The 19,872-nt window shown below is 46.7% G+C and overlaps 1 protein-coding gene and 1 long non-coding RNA gene across 3 annotated transcripts in view; both read right to left on the bottom strand.

Moving 5' to 3' along the window:
- Positions 1-19,872, bottom strand: part of DTNBP1 (dystrobrevin binding protein 1) — a 131,655-nt gene that overhangs the window by 10,119 nt on the left and 101,664 nt on the right. The window contains exon 8 of one of the 2 annotated variants that reach the window (XM_023253667.2): positions 217-372. The exons of the other annotated variant lie outside the window; for it this stretch is intronic. Coding sequence (XP_023109435.2) covers positions 217-372 — 156 coding nt within the window. The remainder of the gene's footprint in view (positions 1-216; positions 373-19,872) is intronic. 2 annotated transcript variants of the gene reach the window in all.
- On the bottom strand, positions 6,964-11,911 carry LOC123385287. The gene is made up of 2 exons (XR_006597534.1): positions 8,816-11,911; positions 6,964-7,710 (listed from the first exon to the last, which is right to left on the bottom strand). It is a non-coding gene; the product is annotated as an uncharacterized LOC123385287 (long non-coding RNA).

Below are 19,872 nucleotides of genomic sequence, written 5' to 3'. Positions count from 1 at the left end.
CTAAGTATCTCCAACTGAAGCCTAGACCTACAGGAAGAGGTAGAGACAAGGACGAGACGAATACCGCATGGCAGAGCCACTTTGAGTTTTGGGGACTAACGCCAGAACAGACTTCCGGGGCCTGTGCCCCACACCCCACCTGGGGGGCGCGGCGAGACACGGTCTCCGGGCTCCCGGGGAGGGTCCCCGCCGCCAGCGGCCCTCTGCCCAACTTGCCTCGCCTCTCCGCTATCTGCAGGTAGCCCGTGGACAGGTACTGTTCCATGTCCTGCTGGAACGCCTCCTCAAAAAACTTCTGCCGCTCCTTCAGCTTCGTCTGCTGGGTGTGCTCCATTTCCAGGACCTTCTGGGTGTGCTCTGCATCGAGTTCAGCTATGGAAACAGAACACTCGGGGTCAGGGGCTGAAGAGGGACGGAGGCAGGAAACGGGAGTAAGTACGCACTCACCTCCACCCTCCAAGCTGAGAGGGTCGCGTCTGCTTGCCAAACCCCGGCTGGTGCCCCGACTGCCATGCAGGTGCCCCCCCGCCCCGCCCACCCTCCGTGGCACTTCTTCCCCTGACCTGGCGGGCCAGCCCCCCGGCCCCCGATGCCTCTCCCTGCGCCATGACCTCCCACCACGTGTCCACTGTTTGCGGATCAGCGGTTCCTCAGCCAAGACCAGCCTCTTGGCTAACACTTCACCTGACTCCAGCAGACCCCGCTATCCCGCCCTGGGGCACCCCCCGCGACCAGACTGGTGACGCTGACTCGTACATTACATGCAGTATAGGGGGCCAAGACTCGGACTTCCTGGCGGACAGCGACGCCTCATCACCCGGCTCGGAGCCGGGCACAGCAGGCGTTCAATAAGTGGAAGGGCAAGGATGCAGCCGTCGTGCTGGATCAGAAGAGCGAGGTCCCGGCTCTGCTGTTCACTAACGGGCAACCTGGCTGAGTCAGTCAACCTTCCTGAGCCTCACATCACCCGGCTGAATCTGGGATAGAGATACTAACCCAATCCTGACGTGCGCCTTCAGTGAAATAACGTAGAAAGAACTTTCTGATTAGTGTGAGCAGCGACCCTTCAAGTTCAGGCCGAGTCAGCAATACCAGGCCATCAGCCTGAGCCTCGTCATGCCAGGAAGAGCCCCCAATTTACCATCCTGTGACCACTTCCTAGCGCTCTAACCTTCCTCAATGCACGCATGGGGAACGCAAGAATGAAATCTGGGTCAGGCATTTACCATTATTCACCTCGTTCACGGGTCCAGGGTTATTTTCACATTTGCTCTGAACTCCGGAGTCCTCTGTACGTCCCATGGGGGGCAGAGTTCTCAGGCGGCCTCCGAGATGCCCTGCTCCTGGTGCACACACCCTGCACGACGCCCTCCCCGACTATCAGCAGGACTGGCTCTCCTGCCATGAGCAGGCTATGCCCCGGGGCAGAGCTGACTTTAAGAGAGAGGGGTCACCCGGGCAAGCCTGACCTGATCGGGCTCTTAAAGGCAACTGCGTGCACTTTCCCTGGAGAGAGAGACGTGAAGCGTAAGAGAGGGACGTGACACAAGGAACATTCTCCCGTGCTGGCTCTGAGGATGCGGGACCCACACGGCGAGGAACGCAGGTGGCGGCCAGACACGGAGAGCAGCTCCCGGCTGAAAGCAGGGGCCTTAACTACAGCTGCGGGGAGCTGGAACCCCGCCAACCACCTGAATGAACTCGGACGGGGGCTCTTCTCCCGAGTCCCAGAAAGGAACGTGGCCCGGTCGACACCCTGACGTCGGCCCGCGAGGCTCCGGCCTTGACTTCTGCCCTACAGGCGGCGGGTAAGCTCCTACCTTTGCGCCGTTTTACACACTAAGTGTGTGCTGGCCTCTCGCGCAGCAGTACGGAGACCCTCCAGACAAGCCGCCTTGGCTCCAGCCCCTGCCCAAGTGCGACTGGCCCAAGAATCAAACGATGACTCCTTGGGTTCGTTCCCCTAAACAAGCGTCTCGCAGCGCCTACCTCGTGCAGACACTATGCTAGGCTGAGCGTGGCAGAACAGAACGTTTCAGCTACCTTACTGTCGTGCAAGAAACGTGGGGCCTGAAATGCCGAAGATAATTTCACTGCAGACGTTACTCCCCACCGTTTACCTCTGGGGAGTGTCACATCTTTGGGGCGTCAGAACTCATTTAACTCAATAAAAAAAGATCCGATTAAAACACGGACAGAGAATCTGAGCAAACGTTTTTCCAAAGAAGACCGACAAATGACCAACGGGTGCGTCATCACTCATCACCAGGAAAATGCAAATCGAAACCACAACGAGACATCACCTCACACCTGTCAGAATGGTCACCACTGAGAAGACACGAGACGACAGGTGTCGGCGATGACGTGGAGAAAGGGGAACCCTCGTGCACCGCTGGCGGGAATGCAAGCTGGTGCAGCCAACTGTGGACAACGGCGTGGAGGCTCCCGAAAAAATTAAAACTGGAGCCACCCTATGATCCAGGGCTCTCACTTCTTGGGTATGTATCCAGACAAAACGCAACCGCATATCAAAAAGGTATCTGCACATAGCATTAGTCACCAGAGCTAACACCTCAGTGTCAACAAACGCGTGGGGGGGGGCGTGCGTGTGTACCGACACGTACAATGGGATACTACTCATTCCTAAGGAAGAAGGAAATCCTGCTGTTTGTGACAACAGGGACAGGCCTTGACGGCGTTAAGCTAAGGGAGACACGCCAGACAGAGAAAGACAAATACTGTCCTACCACTTAGGTGTGGAATCTGAAAAAGCCAAACTCCTAGAACAGAGAGTAGAATGGTTATCGGAGCCGGGGGTCGGGGGACAGGGAGAGGGGGAATGCGGGTCAAAGGGTACAAACTCGTAGTTAGAGGAGACCTAACGTAAAACATGGTGCTTAGAGTCAACAGTACTATATTACGTTCTTCAAAGCGGCTAAGAAACTAGATCCTAAATGTTCTCACCACAAGAAAGAAACGGTAACTTCGTGAGGTGATGCGGGTGTCCGCTAATGCTGCAGTGGTAATCACACTTGCACCAAATCAACATGTACCCCTTAAACTTACACAATGTTGTATGTCAATTACGCAGCACTAAAACATCCTTGGGGTGTTACCAAGTGATTTTTAACAACAAGAGATACACAGAACTCAGAGTGAATGGTGGTCTATGAGGCCCAGCGTAGGCATTCCCCTACCTGTCCCCCACCAATACCCACCACCACATTTCACACGTGCTGAGAACAACATAATCTCGTATGCGCGACAGACCTTAAAAACTCGATGATGGAGGCTATTTTTAATCCCAAGTCAGTTGCAGTCTCCAGTACTTAGAATATTCTGGGCATTCGTCTTGTATTCTAACCTACATACACGCAAGGAAGACACACGCACGTTAACCGGTCACCACCAACAGAAAGTGAATCTTCCCGACTCCACGATGACAGGTGCTGTACCGACGATGTTCATTCTGTTCCCACTATTATAATCACTGTGCATTCTCTGTATTTCTGTGTTGCCCTAACTTCCCCCATCTCCTAGGTTTGTCTACAGGGAGGCGGTCTGGAAAGAGCACAGGTTTTGGACGCCGTCGGGGCACAGGTCCCAGCCCTTTCCGTAGCCGCTCTGGCACCAATCACATCCCTTTTAGCCTACTTCTCATCTCAGGCGTGGCTCTGGAAGGAAGGCAGCCCTGCGTGAGCCCCTTTGGAGGCCCACAAGGTCCCTTATCTGTACCTGTCTCTGTTTTTCTGCTCAGAGTATTCTCCGAGTCTCGGGGAATGTCAAGTCACATAGCCCAGAAGTTCTGGGGAATTAAGACAGCTCTCGGCCAACAGGTGACAGATGTCAGTATATCAGTGTTCTGGTGTCCCTTCCTTCAGACGGGCATTTCTAGGAGGCCTTCTGAACGCTTCTCAGAGATCCTGATGGAAGCAGAGCCCCGGGGCTATAGCATCAACTTTAATAACACATCCCTGTCTTGGCCGTTCCTCCTGTGTTTCTTCTCTGCTTCCTCACTCCTCCTCTCCAGGATCACCTCCCGTACAAACTACCTGCAGCAAAATCCTCTCTGCTTCCAAACAAACCTGCGCCAGGATATCCAGCACTAGCTGGGACTTAACCTCTCTGAGCATCAACTTCCTCCTGTGTACAAGGAAGGTACAAAGACCTATTCCATAAGGCTGCTGGCAGGATTAAGTAAGGTAGCAGATGTGAATCACCAGGCACCAGCACTGACCAAGAGCTGACGGTTCCTACCAGCAGTTATGTAAAACAGTGGACTCTTGGGGGCACCAGGGTGACTCAGTTAAGTGTCCAACTTTGGCTTAGGTCATGCATGATCTCCCGCCCCGTGAGTTCGAGCCCCATGGTGTCGGGCTCTGTGCTGACAGCTCGGAGCCCAGGGCCTACTTTGGATTCTGTGTCTCCCTCTCTCCCTGCCCCTCCCCTGCTCGTGCTCTCTCTCTCTCTCTCTCTCTCAAAAATAAACATGAAAAAAAATTTTTTTAAACAATGGACTCTTGGAAACAATGGACATGAGGAGAAGGAAACACGAAACACTACACAAACTCGGACGAGTGCGACAGAGAATTACCCCAGCTCTCTCAGCCTCACTCAGACACTCCAGAATTAGTCACCTCTCAGTGCCCTTCATAAATCTGCAAGGAATTCAGTGCACTCCTGAGAGGGGAAGAGGGGACCCAAGAGGAGCCTCTTCATTTGTTCACTTCAGCTGTCAGCCTCTCTGCTCAAATGCCTCCTGACTGCCAAGTGCATGGGAGACGGTCAGCCTAAAACAGACCGAGTATGCTTCAAACACTTCAAACCAAGTCCAATTAATCTTTCAAAAAAGTAATTCCAGAATAAGCAGCTCAGAAACAGAGATCAGTGTAGAAATCATCAAAGGGGTTTTCATTAAAGAATACCCTGTTCCAACAGAATTGAGATTTTCCACACATTGTGTACAGCTTGAAAACGTCATTCTTCTTGAGAATTCTGCCTCAGAAGTTCCATTCTCTCCTGTGTCTGAATTAGAAGCCCCAGAGTTTTTCATCTTGGGTTTTCTATCGTGGAATGCAATCTCATCACTTCTTAACCCTCACGAAAGCGGGGGGTAGATTTGGGAACAAAGAAAATCACCGTTTTCAGTTTTAAAACATGTTACGCAGTAGTTACCTGAAATAGCTCCGACTGCCCTATGGGCTTGGGCTTGGCTTCAGAGCCACTGTGGCATCTCAGGGCCGAGGGCCACACAAGAATCACTGAGCAGCAGCACGGTCACAACAGCCACGCTCACGGCCACGGTGAAAAAGCACATGGCAAATTTAGTTAAAAACAGCAATGCTGGGGGTGACTGGGTCGGTGTAGGCTCAGGTCACGATCTCACGGCTTGTGAGTTCGAGCCCCACGTCGGGCCCTGTGCTGACAGTGTGGAGCCTGCTTGGGAGTCTCTCTCCCTCTTTCTCTGCCCCTCCCCTGCTTGCTCTCTCTCCAAATAAAGAAATAAAAAGCTTAAACAAACAAACAAAAATAGCCATCCTGCTCAGCAGCGCGGAAGCTGCACCCCCAGCCCTGGGCCCACTGAGTGGGGGGGTCCTCGTGGTGCGGTTCAACCTGCGCTCGGGCCGGCTCTCACCAAGAAACAACCACATCTGGGGCTGGTACAACGGGGGAAGGCCATCTGAAGGGGTCCTTCAGCACCCAAGGTTTAACAGCATCCGAATTTTGAATGACTACAGAAAAACGTACATTATAGAATATCTTCTACAAGGAAAAATGCCTCCTTGTTCATATTTAAGATGTCATTTATTGTACTGGGAAAAGCAAGCAAACACAAAGATTTAAGGAGCTTCAACATAGAACCTTAAGGTTAAAAAGAAAAAAAAAAAACCCCAAAAGCAGCACTAGCTTTCCTGCCAGAAGGCAAGAATAATCTTTTCTCTCCATAACCAGCCTGGTCTGCGCCCCCCACAGCCCGGCCCATTTCCTGTGGCTCCAGCCTCCAGGCTGGCTGCCACGACCATCTCCAAATGGAGAATTCCTCAAAACAACAAGTCCCGTTACCAGTGAAGATGGTATAATCAATTCTCCATTACACGTTTTAATTGGACGTAAGAGTGGCAACAGGATATAGGAAACCCGTATTTAAAAAAGCCCATCAAGCTCATTTCAGGAACAATTTCAAACCAGCGCACGGCTATGCCTCTCGCGGAGCCGGGGAGCCCTAAAGTGAGGTGTGAATGGCTGAGAAAGGCCCCCCGAAAGTGCTGAGAGAAAAGCGGACATCAGGAAAACCGGGATAAACCTTTCCGGTAGAGTTGGTGGTAACAACCTCTCGAATCCGAAAATGTCAAAAGAGAAACGGTGAAATTTCGTACGTAGGAGAGTTAAGAAAAACTCTGGTAGCCTCTAACATTAAAATAGCGAGAACGTTTTTCATTCAAGGTAACTACCCAAGAATAAGAACAGATTTAAAATCTGGAAGATATTTACAATGCGGATGTTTTCATACTGCTAGAGAAAGAATTCTGGGATAGTAAAGCACATGTGACAGGGTCCAGTCAGACCTTGTGAAATCTCTGTATATTTCTAAACACAAACAGGTACACAAATGCCTTTCCGGATCAGTTTTGATAAAAACTGCAGACAGTCAAGCCACATGACCACTAAAAGACCCCGTGAAATTCCATCTGTGTGATGGAATTTACCCACTGGGACGAATTTTTTTTGATGCTTCTAATTATTTGCATTTATTCAACTGATCTTTTTGGATGTGTGAACAATGCATGTACACTGTGGAAAAATTTTAGTATTAAAAAAGTTACAAATAATATGAAAATTCCCCCTTAAGGCACCATGAACAGGTGACCTCAGCTAGCAATTTGTGCACTCTGATCAGATCTTTTGTCCTCTTAGGTTAAACTATATGAAATTGCAACAGCCAATCTTTTTTTTTTTTTTTTTGAACCACTAAAATAGTTGTTGTTGAACTTTTTACTTTGAAATAGCCATAGGGATGCCCGGCTGGCTCAGTCAGAAGAGCATGGGACTCTTGATCTCAGGGTCGTGAGTTCAAGCCCCACATTAGGTGTAGAGATTACTTAAATAAATAAAACTTTTTTTAAAAATTGCAATAATCATAGGTTCACAGGACAGTGTTGAGAAAGGTACAGGGCACAGGGCAGCAGCCCGTGCACCTGTGCCATGGCTCCCCCAAGGCTAATACCTTAAACAGTTAACAGTGTAACATCAAAACCAAGTAAATGACATTGGTACAACCCCCAGAGCTTTATTCAGATTTCATTAGTCACTCACTCGAGTGTGTGAGCGTGTGTGTATGGGGAGCTCTATGCAGCCTTATCCGTGTACAGTCTTGTGTAACACACCACAAGATCCTCAGCTGTACCGACCCTGCAAGGCCCCCTCAGGTTATCCTTGTATAACCACACCCTCCTCCCTGCCTCCCCAACCAGTGATCTCCAAACCTATGAATTCTGTTCTCGAACAAAGGTTTCAGAATGGGATCGTGCAGTACACATCCCTCTGAGATTGGCTTTTTTCACTCAGCATAGTTTTCTGGAGGTTCATCCACGCTGGTGCATGTATGGGTAATCTGTTCCTTTTTATTGCTGAGTAGAATTTCGTGGTGTGGACATACCACAGTGAAACCGTTCACTCCTGGGAGGACAGTTGGGTTGTTTCCAAGTTTGACTATTATGAACAAAGCTGCTATGAGCATTTGTGTACCAGTTCTGGGGTGAAAGTAGGTCATTTCTGAGATCAATGCCCAAGAATGCAATGGCTGCATCATATGCATTTTCTTTAGTTTCGAAAGGAACCGCCAACTCTCTTCCCAAGTGGCTGTCCCCATTTTCTAGGTCCACCGTCAGTAAATCACAGACCACATCCCTCCACATCCTTGTGGGCATCAGTGAGACCTTCCAGCTGGAATACAGCCAGTCTGTCTGTTCCTCCCCCCCCACCCCCCCCCCCACCCCCCTGCCAGAGTGTGTCCATCAGGAACAACTGTGGGCTTATTTTCAACAACTGCTATTTTTCTAAAGGTACTTTTAGTTCCTTGAGGCATTTCCCTACCCGCCCCCCCTCCCCCCCACTTTAGTTTTCTTTACATTTGGACTTAATAAATTATATTTAATTTCGGAAAAACTCTGTTTTGGAAACTCAGGATTTAGATGAGAACAAAACATGTAAGATTTCTTTCCAGTGTTAAAACTCACTTATTCTTTATTTTTACTAGTTAGCAGTATGGCTTAATTTCTAACTTAAATTGGTTTTCAGAATGAGGCATCTACACAACCATTTTTAAAGTCTCCCAACCGCCTTATAAAATGAATACAAATGGTCTTAGATTGGAGCACAAACAGACCTTTCCTTAATGTTGTCCTAGAATTGGGGTTTTTATAACATGCCTTTTAAAATATCCACTTCTGGGCCCCACATTTCTACAGCTTTTAATAGTTTTCGGTCTAGCCTTCATCAACAATTAGTTTCCGAGACTGATTTATAAGTACTGCAAACCATGCATTATTTCTGGGACTCTTGTAAAGCAGCACAGAGCCCTTAATCCTTAGCACTGGTTATTATTATCATTTTTTTAATTTTCCCGCGCATGGTAAAGTTAACCAATTTTTTAAAGAAAGCTAAATGACTTAACTTTTCCTCACCCTCCAACACACACACGCACGCACGCGCGCGCGCACACACACACACACACACACACACACACCCTCACACACGTTTATCAAGAACGAAATGCTCTTTCTTTTACACGCAACTAAGAGAAGGTGTTCCTTACCTAGAACACAGTAGTTGGCAGGTTCGGCAAACAGAGTAAAAGAACTCTTTCGGACAACGAAGAACTCATGGCCACTCCTAGCGAGATCTCACAATGTCCAGTCATTCAGGGCAGCTCCTGAACAGCTGTTTCCTTAACCCATGTCACAGGAAACAAACACTATTCTAGTATCTAAACTTCTGGAACATTTTAAAACTTCTATCAACTGCCCTGAAGGAAATGACCACTATCTAGAGTATTAGCAAAATGGACAGCTTAGAAACTCCATGTGCGTGAGGTTTGCTGAAACAGTGAGACAGAAATGCTCAGCTGTTGGCTGTCTCTGTGGGAGGGGTGAGGCAGCTCCAAAGGCCTCTGTGTGGCTGGGAGACTCTGGGCCTCCCCGCTCACCCCTCCAGGCCTGGGACCCTCCCCCATCAGTTAGCGCGGGGGAGGAGGCCAGGCTTGGATGGCATCCATAAGGAGCTCACCTCCAGTCCTTAAGTACCACAGTTCTATTTTTACTTGCTTTCAATTGGAGCAGGAAGAGGTCATCCTAAATCCTGTGTGCTTTGTGGTGAAATTATAGGAAAATCAGATTAGCGGTAGGAATTTGGAACCTCTTCCGTTGGACAGTGACATTTCAAGAAAATTAGCTCCAACTATTAAGAAAACCCTGACAGTATTTTTGCTTTCGTCTTCCTGGCCTTTTTATTGCTTAAAGAACGATTCGAACCGAGAGGCTTAAGGATTAATGGATAAGTGAGAAGCTCCGCCTGTGGCCAGAGGCTTCGTGAGTTATTAACCTGTTTGAACTCCATGGGCTCAAGGTGGGAGGCTGACAGGACAACCTGGTGGCCTGAAATGAGTCCGGGCAGCACCAAGACCACTGTGCCTCCTGCAGGGACCAACACACAACTAAATTGGGTGGGGGGGGTATCACGGTTCCAAGCAATGGCTCCACACCACCTGCACGTGCTATCACTCCGCGATATGTGGATGAAACATACCTTTTACAGAAACAGTACATAAAAATGATAAAATATCAAGCCTGTATCATAATATACTATTCTTTGGATGATTTCCAATTTTTTTTCTTGGAAGACTGAAAAAAAAAAAAAAAAAAGACCCTCCCGGCTAAAAGCTCTGTGTTGTAAATATTTAGACAGTAGCCTAATTTCCTAGCATTTTTAAGTCAAATCCGATACTTTCCTGAATTTTACTTAGGGTATTAACCTACTTAATAATAATTATTGGGGCAGAGGATGGGTAGATCTTTAGAGGAATCCTTTCAAACTCCAAAGGTATTTTTTGGTTACTACATGAAAAACTTTTTTAACATTTTTTTTTTTTTTTGAGAGACAGAGACAGAGCACGAGTGGGAAAGGGGCAGAGAGAAAGGGAGACACAGAATCCGAAGCAGGCTCCAGGCTCTGAGCTGTCAGCACCAAGCCTGATGCGGGGCTTGAACTCATAAACCGTGAGGTCATGACCTGAGCCCAAGTCAGAAGCTTAACCGACTGAGCCACGCAGGTGCCCCAAAAAACTTTATAAAAGGTATAAGCCAACTGCTTGTGTTTAAATGTGAAAGTCAACTACTATAGAGTTCATTCTAATGAGTTATGGAGATAGTAGGCCAGGGTCTCTAGACATTTAGTGGCATCAAAGTCACCTGGAGGGCTGGACACAGAGACTGTTGGGCCCTCTGCCCAGAGTTTCTGACTCAGTAATTGGTGGGGCAGAGAACTTGCATTTCTAACCAATTCCCAGATGGGGCTGATGCCGCAGGTCCACGGACCAGCCTTCTGAGACCCACTGCTCTAGGTGAACTGTATCTGTGCATCCACTGCATTCAAATTTTTTTACTTGGGACAAATATTTTTATAATGGGAAAGAATAAATAGAAGATAGGGAAGCTGGCACAATTCATGGAAACGACAGAAACGTCCTCTCCTTGATGCTCTCCAAAACATCTGGAGTATCCTCTAAAAAGGACAATCTTCAGCAGCAACCAAAATGTAGAATCAGAAACAAGCATAGTCATTTTTACCAGTGACAGACAAGTGTCTTCGGGACAGAAGTCCCTCTGTAGCAGCTCAATCTGATTTTGTGGAATCCTATTTTGTGGAATCCTTTACCCATCCCTGCTCAATGGCTTAGTGGCTCCATACAATAGGTAACAAAACCACTGTGGTCAGATCACTTCTGTGCCCCGAACCCCAGACCTAACCCAGAGTGGGTTCTCATCCTTCTCCATTTCCAGAGACAACAGAAACAACCTGGAGACGTTTTCCCACCATCTCCAATTATACATCCATGTGAACAATATAAAATCATATTTGTATTTGAAACTAACAGACAAATCTCTGCCAAATAAAAACTGGAAAGAACAAGTACACATATCCAAAGTGAGATATGATATAGGGTATGCCAAGAGATTCGGGACAGATGTAAAAATATGTGACTGGTGATGGGGTTCAAGAGGTTGCCCCAAAATATGGCACCTTGGCATACTGAATACTTTAAGCAGAAGGAGTCTGAGAAAATGGCAGAAGCAGGACGTGCACTCTGACCTTCCCCGTCTCTCTCCCCTGAAGTAGGTCACAGATGCCTTCCCCAGACCTAAAGGAAAGGAGCATTCTTACCTCCAAGACAAAAGGACACCGAGAAGAATCCAAACATACAGACCTTACGAGCAGGGCAAACATCTAAGAGATCTGCTCTCCTGATCTGTGAATCAACCTCCTCCCATTTCTAGCCCCAGGTCCCTACCCGGTTCCTTAGCTAAGGATGGCATATGCAGGGTAACAGCCTGACTTGCTTTGGGGGTCTCACATTTTCATGGAGCTCCGTCGGTGCAAAGTTAAATTTGTTTTTCTCCTGTTAATCTGTCTAGACAAACCAAAGAACCTAGTGGGTGCAAGGAAAAATTTTCCACCCCTACATTTGGTGACCATGAAGGGACCAGTTTCACTGGCTGCAACCTGCTCGCTCCAGGGCTCCTTGCAGCAGAGAGATTCTGGGACCTCTGACAAGTATAGCAAAATTCTTACCACATCAGTCTCCTGAATTTCTGCTTACAGGCGCTGGAATCTCCCTACAAGGGAGCGTCCTCCCCCTGCCCCCCACCCCCCCCTCCACCGCCTTTCCTGAATTTAGAGTAGCAGAAGAAAACAGTTGTGGAACTGGACCCTTGGGTACAGCAACTCTAGTAAAGATTCATTATAAGTACTCTTGGTTTTTATCAATCCTTTTCTTCCCAGAGATGGTCACTCTTTGTCTCTAGCCGTTGTCACAAGGAGGAAAACCAGAGGCCAAAATGCAGGCAGAGGCTCTAGAAGCCTGCTGTTCTAGCTGGCCTCACAGACTGGTGAGTTACCATTTCTCACCAGACCGGCATCTGTTTTGACAAATACTGCAGTGGGTTAGTGTGCGGATGACGTAAAGGCTGTTGCTAAGGAACATCTTAGAAGCCAAAGCTGCACAATTGGTGGGCACGGGTAGAACACTATTAGAGTGCTGACCACCTAACTCAATAACTCCTGTGATAGAATAAGTTGGGCACAAAAAAATCTTTTTTTCCACACTTGGTCATTCATCAACTTTAAGAAAATTTCTGTGCAATGAGGTACACTGTAAAATACCACACAATCCCCAACCCAGTGGTACATCTCTTTTATGAATTCGTATTGGCTCTGAGACCCAAGGCTTAAATAAAGCTCTTAACATGCATATAAGAAAAACCGGATGAGGTTCTCATCTAGAACTGTTCTATGTCTTGAGCGCTTGGCTCTATGACCAACCAGTGAGAATATTTCACTCAGGTCTCCGCCAACCAGAGATGCATGCACCGGTGTGGTACAGCCAAATAGCAGCTGATAAGCAGGTTCTCCTTGTGTGTCTTGTAAGTTCTAAGAAGAATTTGTCATAAGGGGTCCTGGTCCATAAAGGGCCTTTGTTGTCTCAACAGTCATGGTCATTAACTTGGCTGGCAGAAATGTGGGCGGCACCCCATCTGTGGCTAGATCTTTCTTAAGCTAACTCTTTGGCTATTGGGTGTCTTTTGTGGTTCCATACAAATTTTAGGATTATCTGTTGTACTTCTATGGAAAATGCCATTGGTATTTCATAAGGATTACACTGAATCTACAGATTGCTTTGGGTAGTATGAATATTTTAACAATACTAATTCTTCCAATCCATGAATATGGTATACTTCTCCATCTATTTGTGCTATCTTCAATTTCTTTCATTGGTGTCTTATAGTTTTCAGAGTACAGGTTTTTCACCTTGGTTACATTTATTCCTAGGTATTTTATTGTTTTTGATGCAGTTGCAAATGGGATTGTTTTCTTAATTCCTCTGACAGTTCAAGCATAGAAATGCAACAGATTTATGTATAATAATTTTGTATGCTACAACTTTACTGAATTCATTTATTCCAATGGTTTTTTTATGGAGTATTTAGAGTTTTCTATATATACTGTCATGTCATCTGCAAATAGTGACAATTGTATTATATTTCCAATTTGGAGGCCTTTTTTTCTTTTCTGATTGCTGTGGCTAGGACTTCCTGTACTGTGTTGAATAAAAGTGGCAAAAATGGGCATCTTTATCTTGTTCCTGATATTAGAACAAAAACTCAGTTTTTCACCATTGAACATAAGGTTAGCTGTACATTTTTCAGATATGGCCTTTATTATGTTAAGGTACATTCCTTCATACCAACTTGAGTTTTTTCCATAAATGGATGTCAAATTTTGTCAATTGCTTTTTCTCCATCTGTTCAAACGATCATGATTTTTATCCTTTTTGATGATGTGGGGTGTCAGATTGATTGATTTGTAGTTATTGAACTATCCTTGCACCCCTGGAATAAATCCCACTTGATTATGGTGCATGATCTTTTTAATGTACTGATGAATTTGGTTTGTTAATATTTTGTTGAGGATTCCTGCATCTATGTTCACCAAGGAGACTGGTTTGTAATTTTCTTTTTTGTGGTATTTTTGGTTTCAGTATTGGGGTAATGCTGGCCTTGTAGAATGAAATTTGGAAGCACTCCTTCCTCTTAAAAATTTTGGAATAGTTTGAGGACAGGTATTACTCTTCTTTAAATGTTTGGTAGAATTTGCCTGTGAAGCTAACTAATCCTGGACTTTTGTTTGTTGGGATTGTTTTGATTACTGATTCAATTTCATTGCTGGTAACCAATCTCTTCAAATTTTCTATCTCTTCCTGACTCAGTTTTGGAAGACCGCAAGTTTCCAGAAATTTATTTTTTTCTGGTTGCATTATCTGTTGGTTTATAACTGATTGTAGTAGTCTCTTACAATCTCTTGTATGTATGTGATATCCATTGTAACTTCTCTTTCACTTCTGATTTTATGTATTAGATGGTCTCTTTTTTCTTGATGTGTCTAGCTAAAGGTTTGTTGACTTTATCTTTTTAAAGTCAACTATTAGTTGCACTGATCTTTTTTATTAATTTTGGTATCTATTTATTTCTTCTCTGATCTTATTATACCTTTTCTTCTATTAACTTTGGGCTTTGATCTTCTTTTTCTAGTTCCTTCAGATGTAAGGTTAGATTGAGATTTTTCTTGTTTCCTGAGGTAGGTCTCTATCACTATAAACTGCCCTATTAGAACTGCCTTTGATGGATTCAACAGATTTTGGTTTCCTCTTTGATTTCCTTGTTGACCCAATGGGTTGTTTAGTAGCATGTTGTTTAGCCTCTACATGTTTGTGGGTCTTGTTTTGTTTGTTTTTTGGTTTTGTGTGTATGTATGTATGTATGTATGTTATCTCTACATCCAACGTGGGGCACAAACTTATGACCCTGAAATCAAGGGTCCGATGCTCCACTAACTGAGCCAGCCAAGCCCCCCTACATGTTTGTGTTTTTTCCAGTTCTCTTCTTGTAAGTGATTTCTAGATTCATACCATTGTGGTCAGAAAAGATGCCTGATATGATCTCAATTTTCTTAAATTTACCAAGACTTGTTTTGTGGCCTCCTATGTGGTCTATCCTGGAAAATGTTCCATGAACATTTGAAAAGAATGTGTAATCTATTGGTTTTGGATGAAATGCTCTCTACGAATCTATTAAGTTCATCTGGTTTAGTGTATCACTTAAGGCCAATGTTTCCTTATTGGTTTTCTATACCCATTGATAAGTAGGGTGTTAAAATCCCCTACAATTATTATATTACTATCAATTTCTCCCACTATGTTAATATTTGCTTTATGTATTTAGGTGCCCCTATGCTGTATGCATAGATATTTACAAGTGGTATATCTTCTTGTTGGAATTATTCTTCTATCATCATGTAATGCTCCTCTGTCTCATTATAGTCTTTGTTTTAAAGTCTATTTGGTCTGACATGAGTATTGCTACTCTAGCTTTTCTTTTCTTTTCCATCTGCATGAAATACCTTTTTCCATCTCTTCTTTTTCAGCCTCTATGTATCTACACCTGAGGCGAGTCTCTTGTAGACAACATATAGATGGGTCTTGTGTTTTTATCCACTCAGCCACTCTATGAGTTTTATCCACTCTATGAGTTTTATCCACTCTATGTCTTTGGCTGGAGCACTGGGTGATATATGGAAGTGTTGAATCACGACATTGTACACCCGAAACTAATATCACACTGTATGCTAACTGGAATTTGAATAAAAACTTAAAAATAAATAAAGAAGTCCCTTTAATTTTCTTGCAAGGCCAATTTAGTGGTGATGAACTCCTTCAGGTTTTGCTTGTCTGGTAAACTCCTTATCTCTCCCTCAATTCTGAGTGATAACCTTGCCAGGTAGAGTATCTTGGTTGTAAGTTTTTTGTTTTTCTTTCAGCACTTTGAATACATTGTTCCATTCCCTTCAGGCCTGCAAAGTTTCTGCTGAAAATCAGCTGTCTTATGGAGGCAGGGAGTCCCTTGTACACAACTAATTGTTTTTCTCCTGTTGCTTTTAAGATTCTCTCTTCACTTTTAACTGTTGACATTTTGATTGTAATAGATCTTGCTGGGAGTCTCTTTATGACCATTACTTTGAACTCTTTACCTGATAGGTTGTTTATGTTTCATTTACTTCTTTTGCTGAGGTTTTGTCATGTTCTTTCATTTAGAACATACTCCTCTGGCTTCCTCCTGCCTCTCTGTGCTTCTCTCTACATAGTAGGTGTATCAGTTACATCTCACAGTCTAGAAGGATGGCTTTGTGTAGAAGGTGTCCTGTGAAGTCCAGTAGTGCCAACCTTCCCCAGTCACCTGCACCCCTGGGTGCTCCAGTGTGGGCTGCACATGCCCACCTGTGGTGGCTGGGCTGCAACTGGTGCAGATTTGCTGGTGTGTGTGCTGTCCCCCTGGCCTGGGTGTGCTGGAGTGTGGAGCCAGCCCTCGGTGCAGCTCTCTGCAAGGTCGGCTACAACTCCTACAAACACTCTGGTGTGTGGGGCTGCCCTGTGGGGTGGGGGATGACTGGGGCGGTGCCAGTCCTGGACTGGGCGGCCTGCTGAGTGTGGTGGGGAAGGGGGGGGGGCACTTGGGAGGGGCGTTGGTGGTGGCTGACGCCACCTATTGGGTGTGGCATGCCAGGCAGGCAACTCCTCGGGAGGGGCCCCAGCCAGGGTGGGCAGGTTGGGAAGGGCAAGTCCACGGGGGAGCACCAGGGCAGGGCAGCAGAGGGTCAGAAATGGCTCCCACAAGCACCTGGCCGGCCATACAGAACGGGAGTGGGGAAAAAAAAAATGGCACCTGCCATCCCTGGAGACAGTTCCGAAGATTCCTGCCCCTCCTGCACATGCCCTAAAACTAGTCATTGAATCCCCTTCACGCGTAACCCAGGCAACTTTCAAAATGCCACCTCTGTGCTGGGTCTTAGAGTGAGGGTGCCTGTACGTGCTGCCTTTAGGAATGAAGCCTCAGTTTCCTGTAAGTCTTTGTCTCTCCCAGAGTTAAGCCCCGCTGGCTTTCAAAGCCAGATGCTGTCTGGGCTTGTCTTCCTGGCTGTGTGGGTAGGTCCCCCAGGCTGGGGAGCCCGATGTGGGGCCTGGACCCCTTGTTCCTCGGGGAGGGCCTCTGCAGTCGTGACATCCCTCCTGTTGTGGGTCACTGGGCTCAAGGTGTGGGTCTCGACTAAGCCGTGTCTGCACCCTTCCTGTCTCGATGCGGCTTTTTCTTTATATCCTTAGTTCTGTAAAATCAGCTCTGCCAATCTTCAGGTCATTCCCAGCAACAGTTGGTCCATATGTAGTTATTCTGTTTTTAGATGTAGTTATTTTGATGTGTCTGTGGCAGGTGGAGAGCTGAGATCTTCCTGCTCTGCCGTCTTCATTCTGACCCGCTTCAGATTTTTAAATATCGCTGAAGAACACTCGGTAATATGTGAAACAACCACCTTTATAGATGTCGTACTTATACCTCCTGATTTCAAATTAAGTGGTCGAAAAACTGCAACCTCGAACAACGGTTGCAAACCTTTTCAGGTTTAAGAGTGGCTGCGCTGTTCCTGAGAAAATAGCATGGCAACAAAAATCTACTATGAATTCAGTGGCACTTTTTAAATGACTCTGAATTGCATTTCCCACAACATTTACACACACTGCAAGCAGAATATTGCCTATATCTGCAATACAAAATATTTATTTATCACACAGGACACAAAGCTGAATGTGCTTCTGATTGCAAGGGCCTCTCGTTATAAATGTCCTCAAGCCCCAAGTTGGAAATATTCTGCTTCTAAAAGGTTCAGCAACAGTCAAACCTCAGAATGCTTGAAAGCTGATCGTATCTGTTGGAAATGTGATTGTTTCCAGGAAATATTTTAGAAATGGGGATTTATCGCTTTCAATGGCAAGCTGTTGAAAACTTCTGAGCGAGTGACTTACAAATAAAGGAGTGTCATAAATGGCCGCCAGCTAACAAGACGGGGAGATGGACTGCGTGCTTCCCAGGAAGGCCGATGGTGCAGCCAGCGGGGATGGCAGGAGACGGCCCCTGAGCACATCCAAGAGTCCGGAAGCAGAGGAAGAAGCTGCAGGGAGTGGGGGGACAGGGGACCGGTCGGGATGTGGGGCAGTCCGCGTGTGCTCACTTCCCTTAGTGCTGCTTCCTGAGATCTCACCATCGCGAGACTTCTGTTTGAACGTGCCTCTCCTAAGTGAGCGGAATGTTGTATTTGGGAGCTTTGAGGAGACTGACATTCAAAAGGGAATGTGAGTTTGTTTTCACATGCTTGTCTTCTCCCTCATCCTTCTCTCGGATTAATGGCTGTACAGAAGGGGGAGCCAGGGGCGGAAAGAAGGATGACTGAAGAAGGGAAGAGAGGGACGGGGGGAGGCAGCCGCCCTGGGGACCTTAGTAGGGACTTCTGGCCGCGAAGGCACTACTGCCTCGCAGGAAGAGGAACCGGAGAGTGAAAGAGACAAGCAGGAATTGTCAGGGATGCACTACTCCTGATTCCAAATGTGCTCGGAGATCTTACCTTCTGCCTTCCTGTTTTCTCCTGGCTCTTCAACTACATCATGAGCAGTGGAGACTCTTGGAAGATCAGCTTAGAAACTCGAGCACCATTCAGGAAGTATCCCTAAGGAACGGCTTTCCCGGAGACGAACGCCTTCCGACCGACATCCTACGGTGCTCCCTCCCGTCTTGCGTCCCTACGTGGTGACTCTGCTTGCCCTGTGCTCAGAGGCCTGCACCCAGCACACCTCTGCCCTCTGGCAAACGCGAGAAGTTTTAGGCTCTCTCCTCTGGGCTCCCGGAGGTAACGGACACGTCTTGTGCCATTTGCGTGCCCTCTGTCACTCGGCCAGATACTAAATTCCTGGAGGGCAGACACTGTGCCTTTTAAAGGCGATCAGCATATACCACCCCGCAAGACGCCACTTTGGCATCAAGATGAGCTGAAGGCAACGGAGAAGCAGCAGGTGTAGGGCAAGCTCTTCGGCCCACCCCTTTGTGTCTAAAAGCAGGCTGCAGATTTCCCTTTGTAAAGTGCTCCCCTCTCCCACACCAGGAAGAGGAAGACGAGTCTTAAACCCCAGGATGACTCATCATCAGAGAAGGCTCCGATGTCGTCTGCACGGAGCAAACCTTGCTAAGTCACCTTCATCTCCCATCGGGCTCCCCCACCTATGGACCGTCCTGTAGTTTACCACCCCCAGACGCCCCAACTTGCCCTCTTCGTCTCGTTCTTGACAATTTATTGCTCTCTTAAAATGGTGTGTAAGCCCGCAGGCCTAGCTGCTGCTGTGGGCCTTCACTTCTTTCCTATAACGGCCGCTGGGCGCATGTAAAAATTAAAATATTAACATCAAATAAAATCGGTATGCCTTTTCTCCTGTTGAGCTGTTGTTTGTCAACTTATTTTCCAGGGCCCTAAGCACTAGACCGAAGAAGTAGAGGAAAAAGGTTTTCCTCCGTTACACGTTCAACTCAGCAGCTGTAGTGCCTGCAAGGTATCGAGCAAAAGTCTGATGAATGAACTGGTGACAGTCACAAATGCTGAGTGTCCGGGAGCAGGGGGGCGCTGGGCGCACAATGGGGTCTAGGTAGTGGGCTTGCACCTGGTGGCCTGACTTGCACCTGGTGACCAAGCTGCCCGAGGCAGTCCCCGCAGGCCAGATGTTCAAGATGCAGAAGATAAACAGCACACAGCAGCTCAGGAAACACTCGCGTGCCGTTATATGGGCTGAGAACAAACATGCAGAACCTTCGAGGCTAAATGTGGGAGTAGGAAGTGGCTACGGTGAGCCTCAGGGGGCTGGCAACGGACAGTGTCATCAAACTGGCCCATATAATCGGTGCGGTACCTACTGAGAAACACCTGAGCTTAACAAGATTCATTTTAGTCCAGAAATGCCATTTGCTCAGGGACTACGGAAGGGTTGGCAGAGAAACCCATACAGCATGAAAAAGAGCATTCCGGAAAGTAATAAATCGCCTCCAAATGATCAACTAAAGATAGCCTCTGAATCACTCCCTAAAATTCCTATTTACAAACTGAAGCATTAAAGCCTTTCCTTTGGTTTAACAACAACGTTAAGTACTCAGAAAGACGGAAGGAGTGTTGAGA

The sequence above is a fragment of the Felis catus genome, chromosome B2 (assembly GCF_018350175.1).
Source record: "Felis catus isolate Fca126 chromosome B2, F.catus_Fca126_mat1.0, whole genome shotgun sequence".
In the NCBI taxonomy this organism is placed as follows: Eukaryota; Metazoa; Chordata; class Mammalia; order Carnivora; family Felidae; genus Felis; species Felis catus.
The sequence above is the reverse complement of the archived record's forward strand: the minus strand, read 5'-3'. Positions and strand labels throughout refer to the sequence as shown.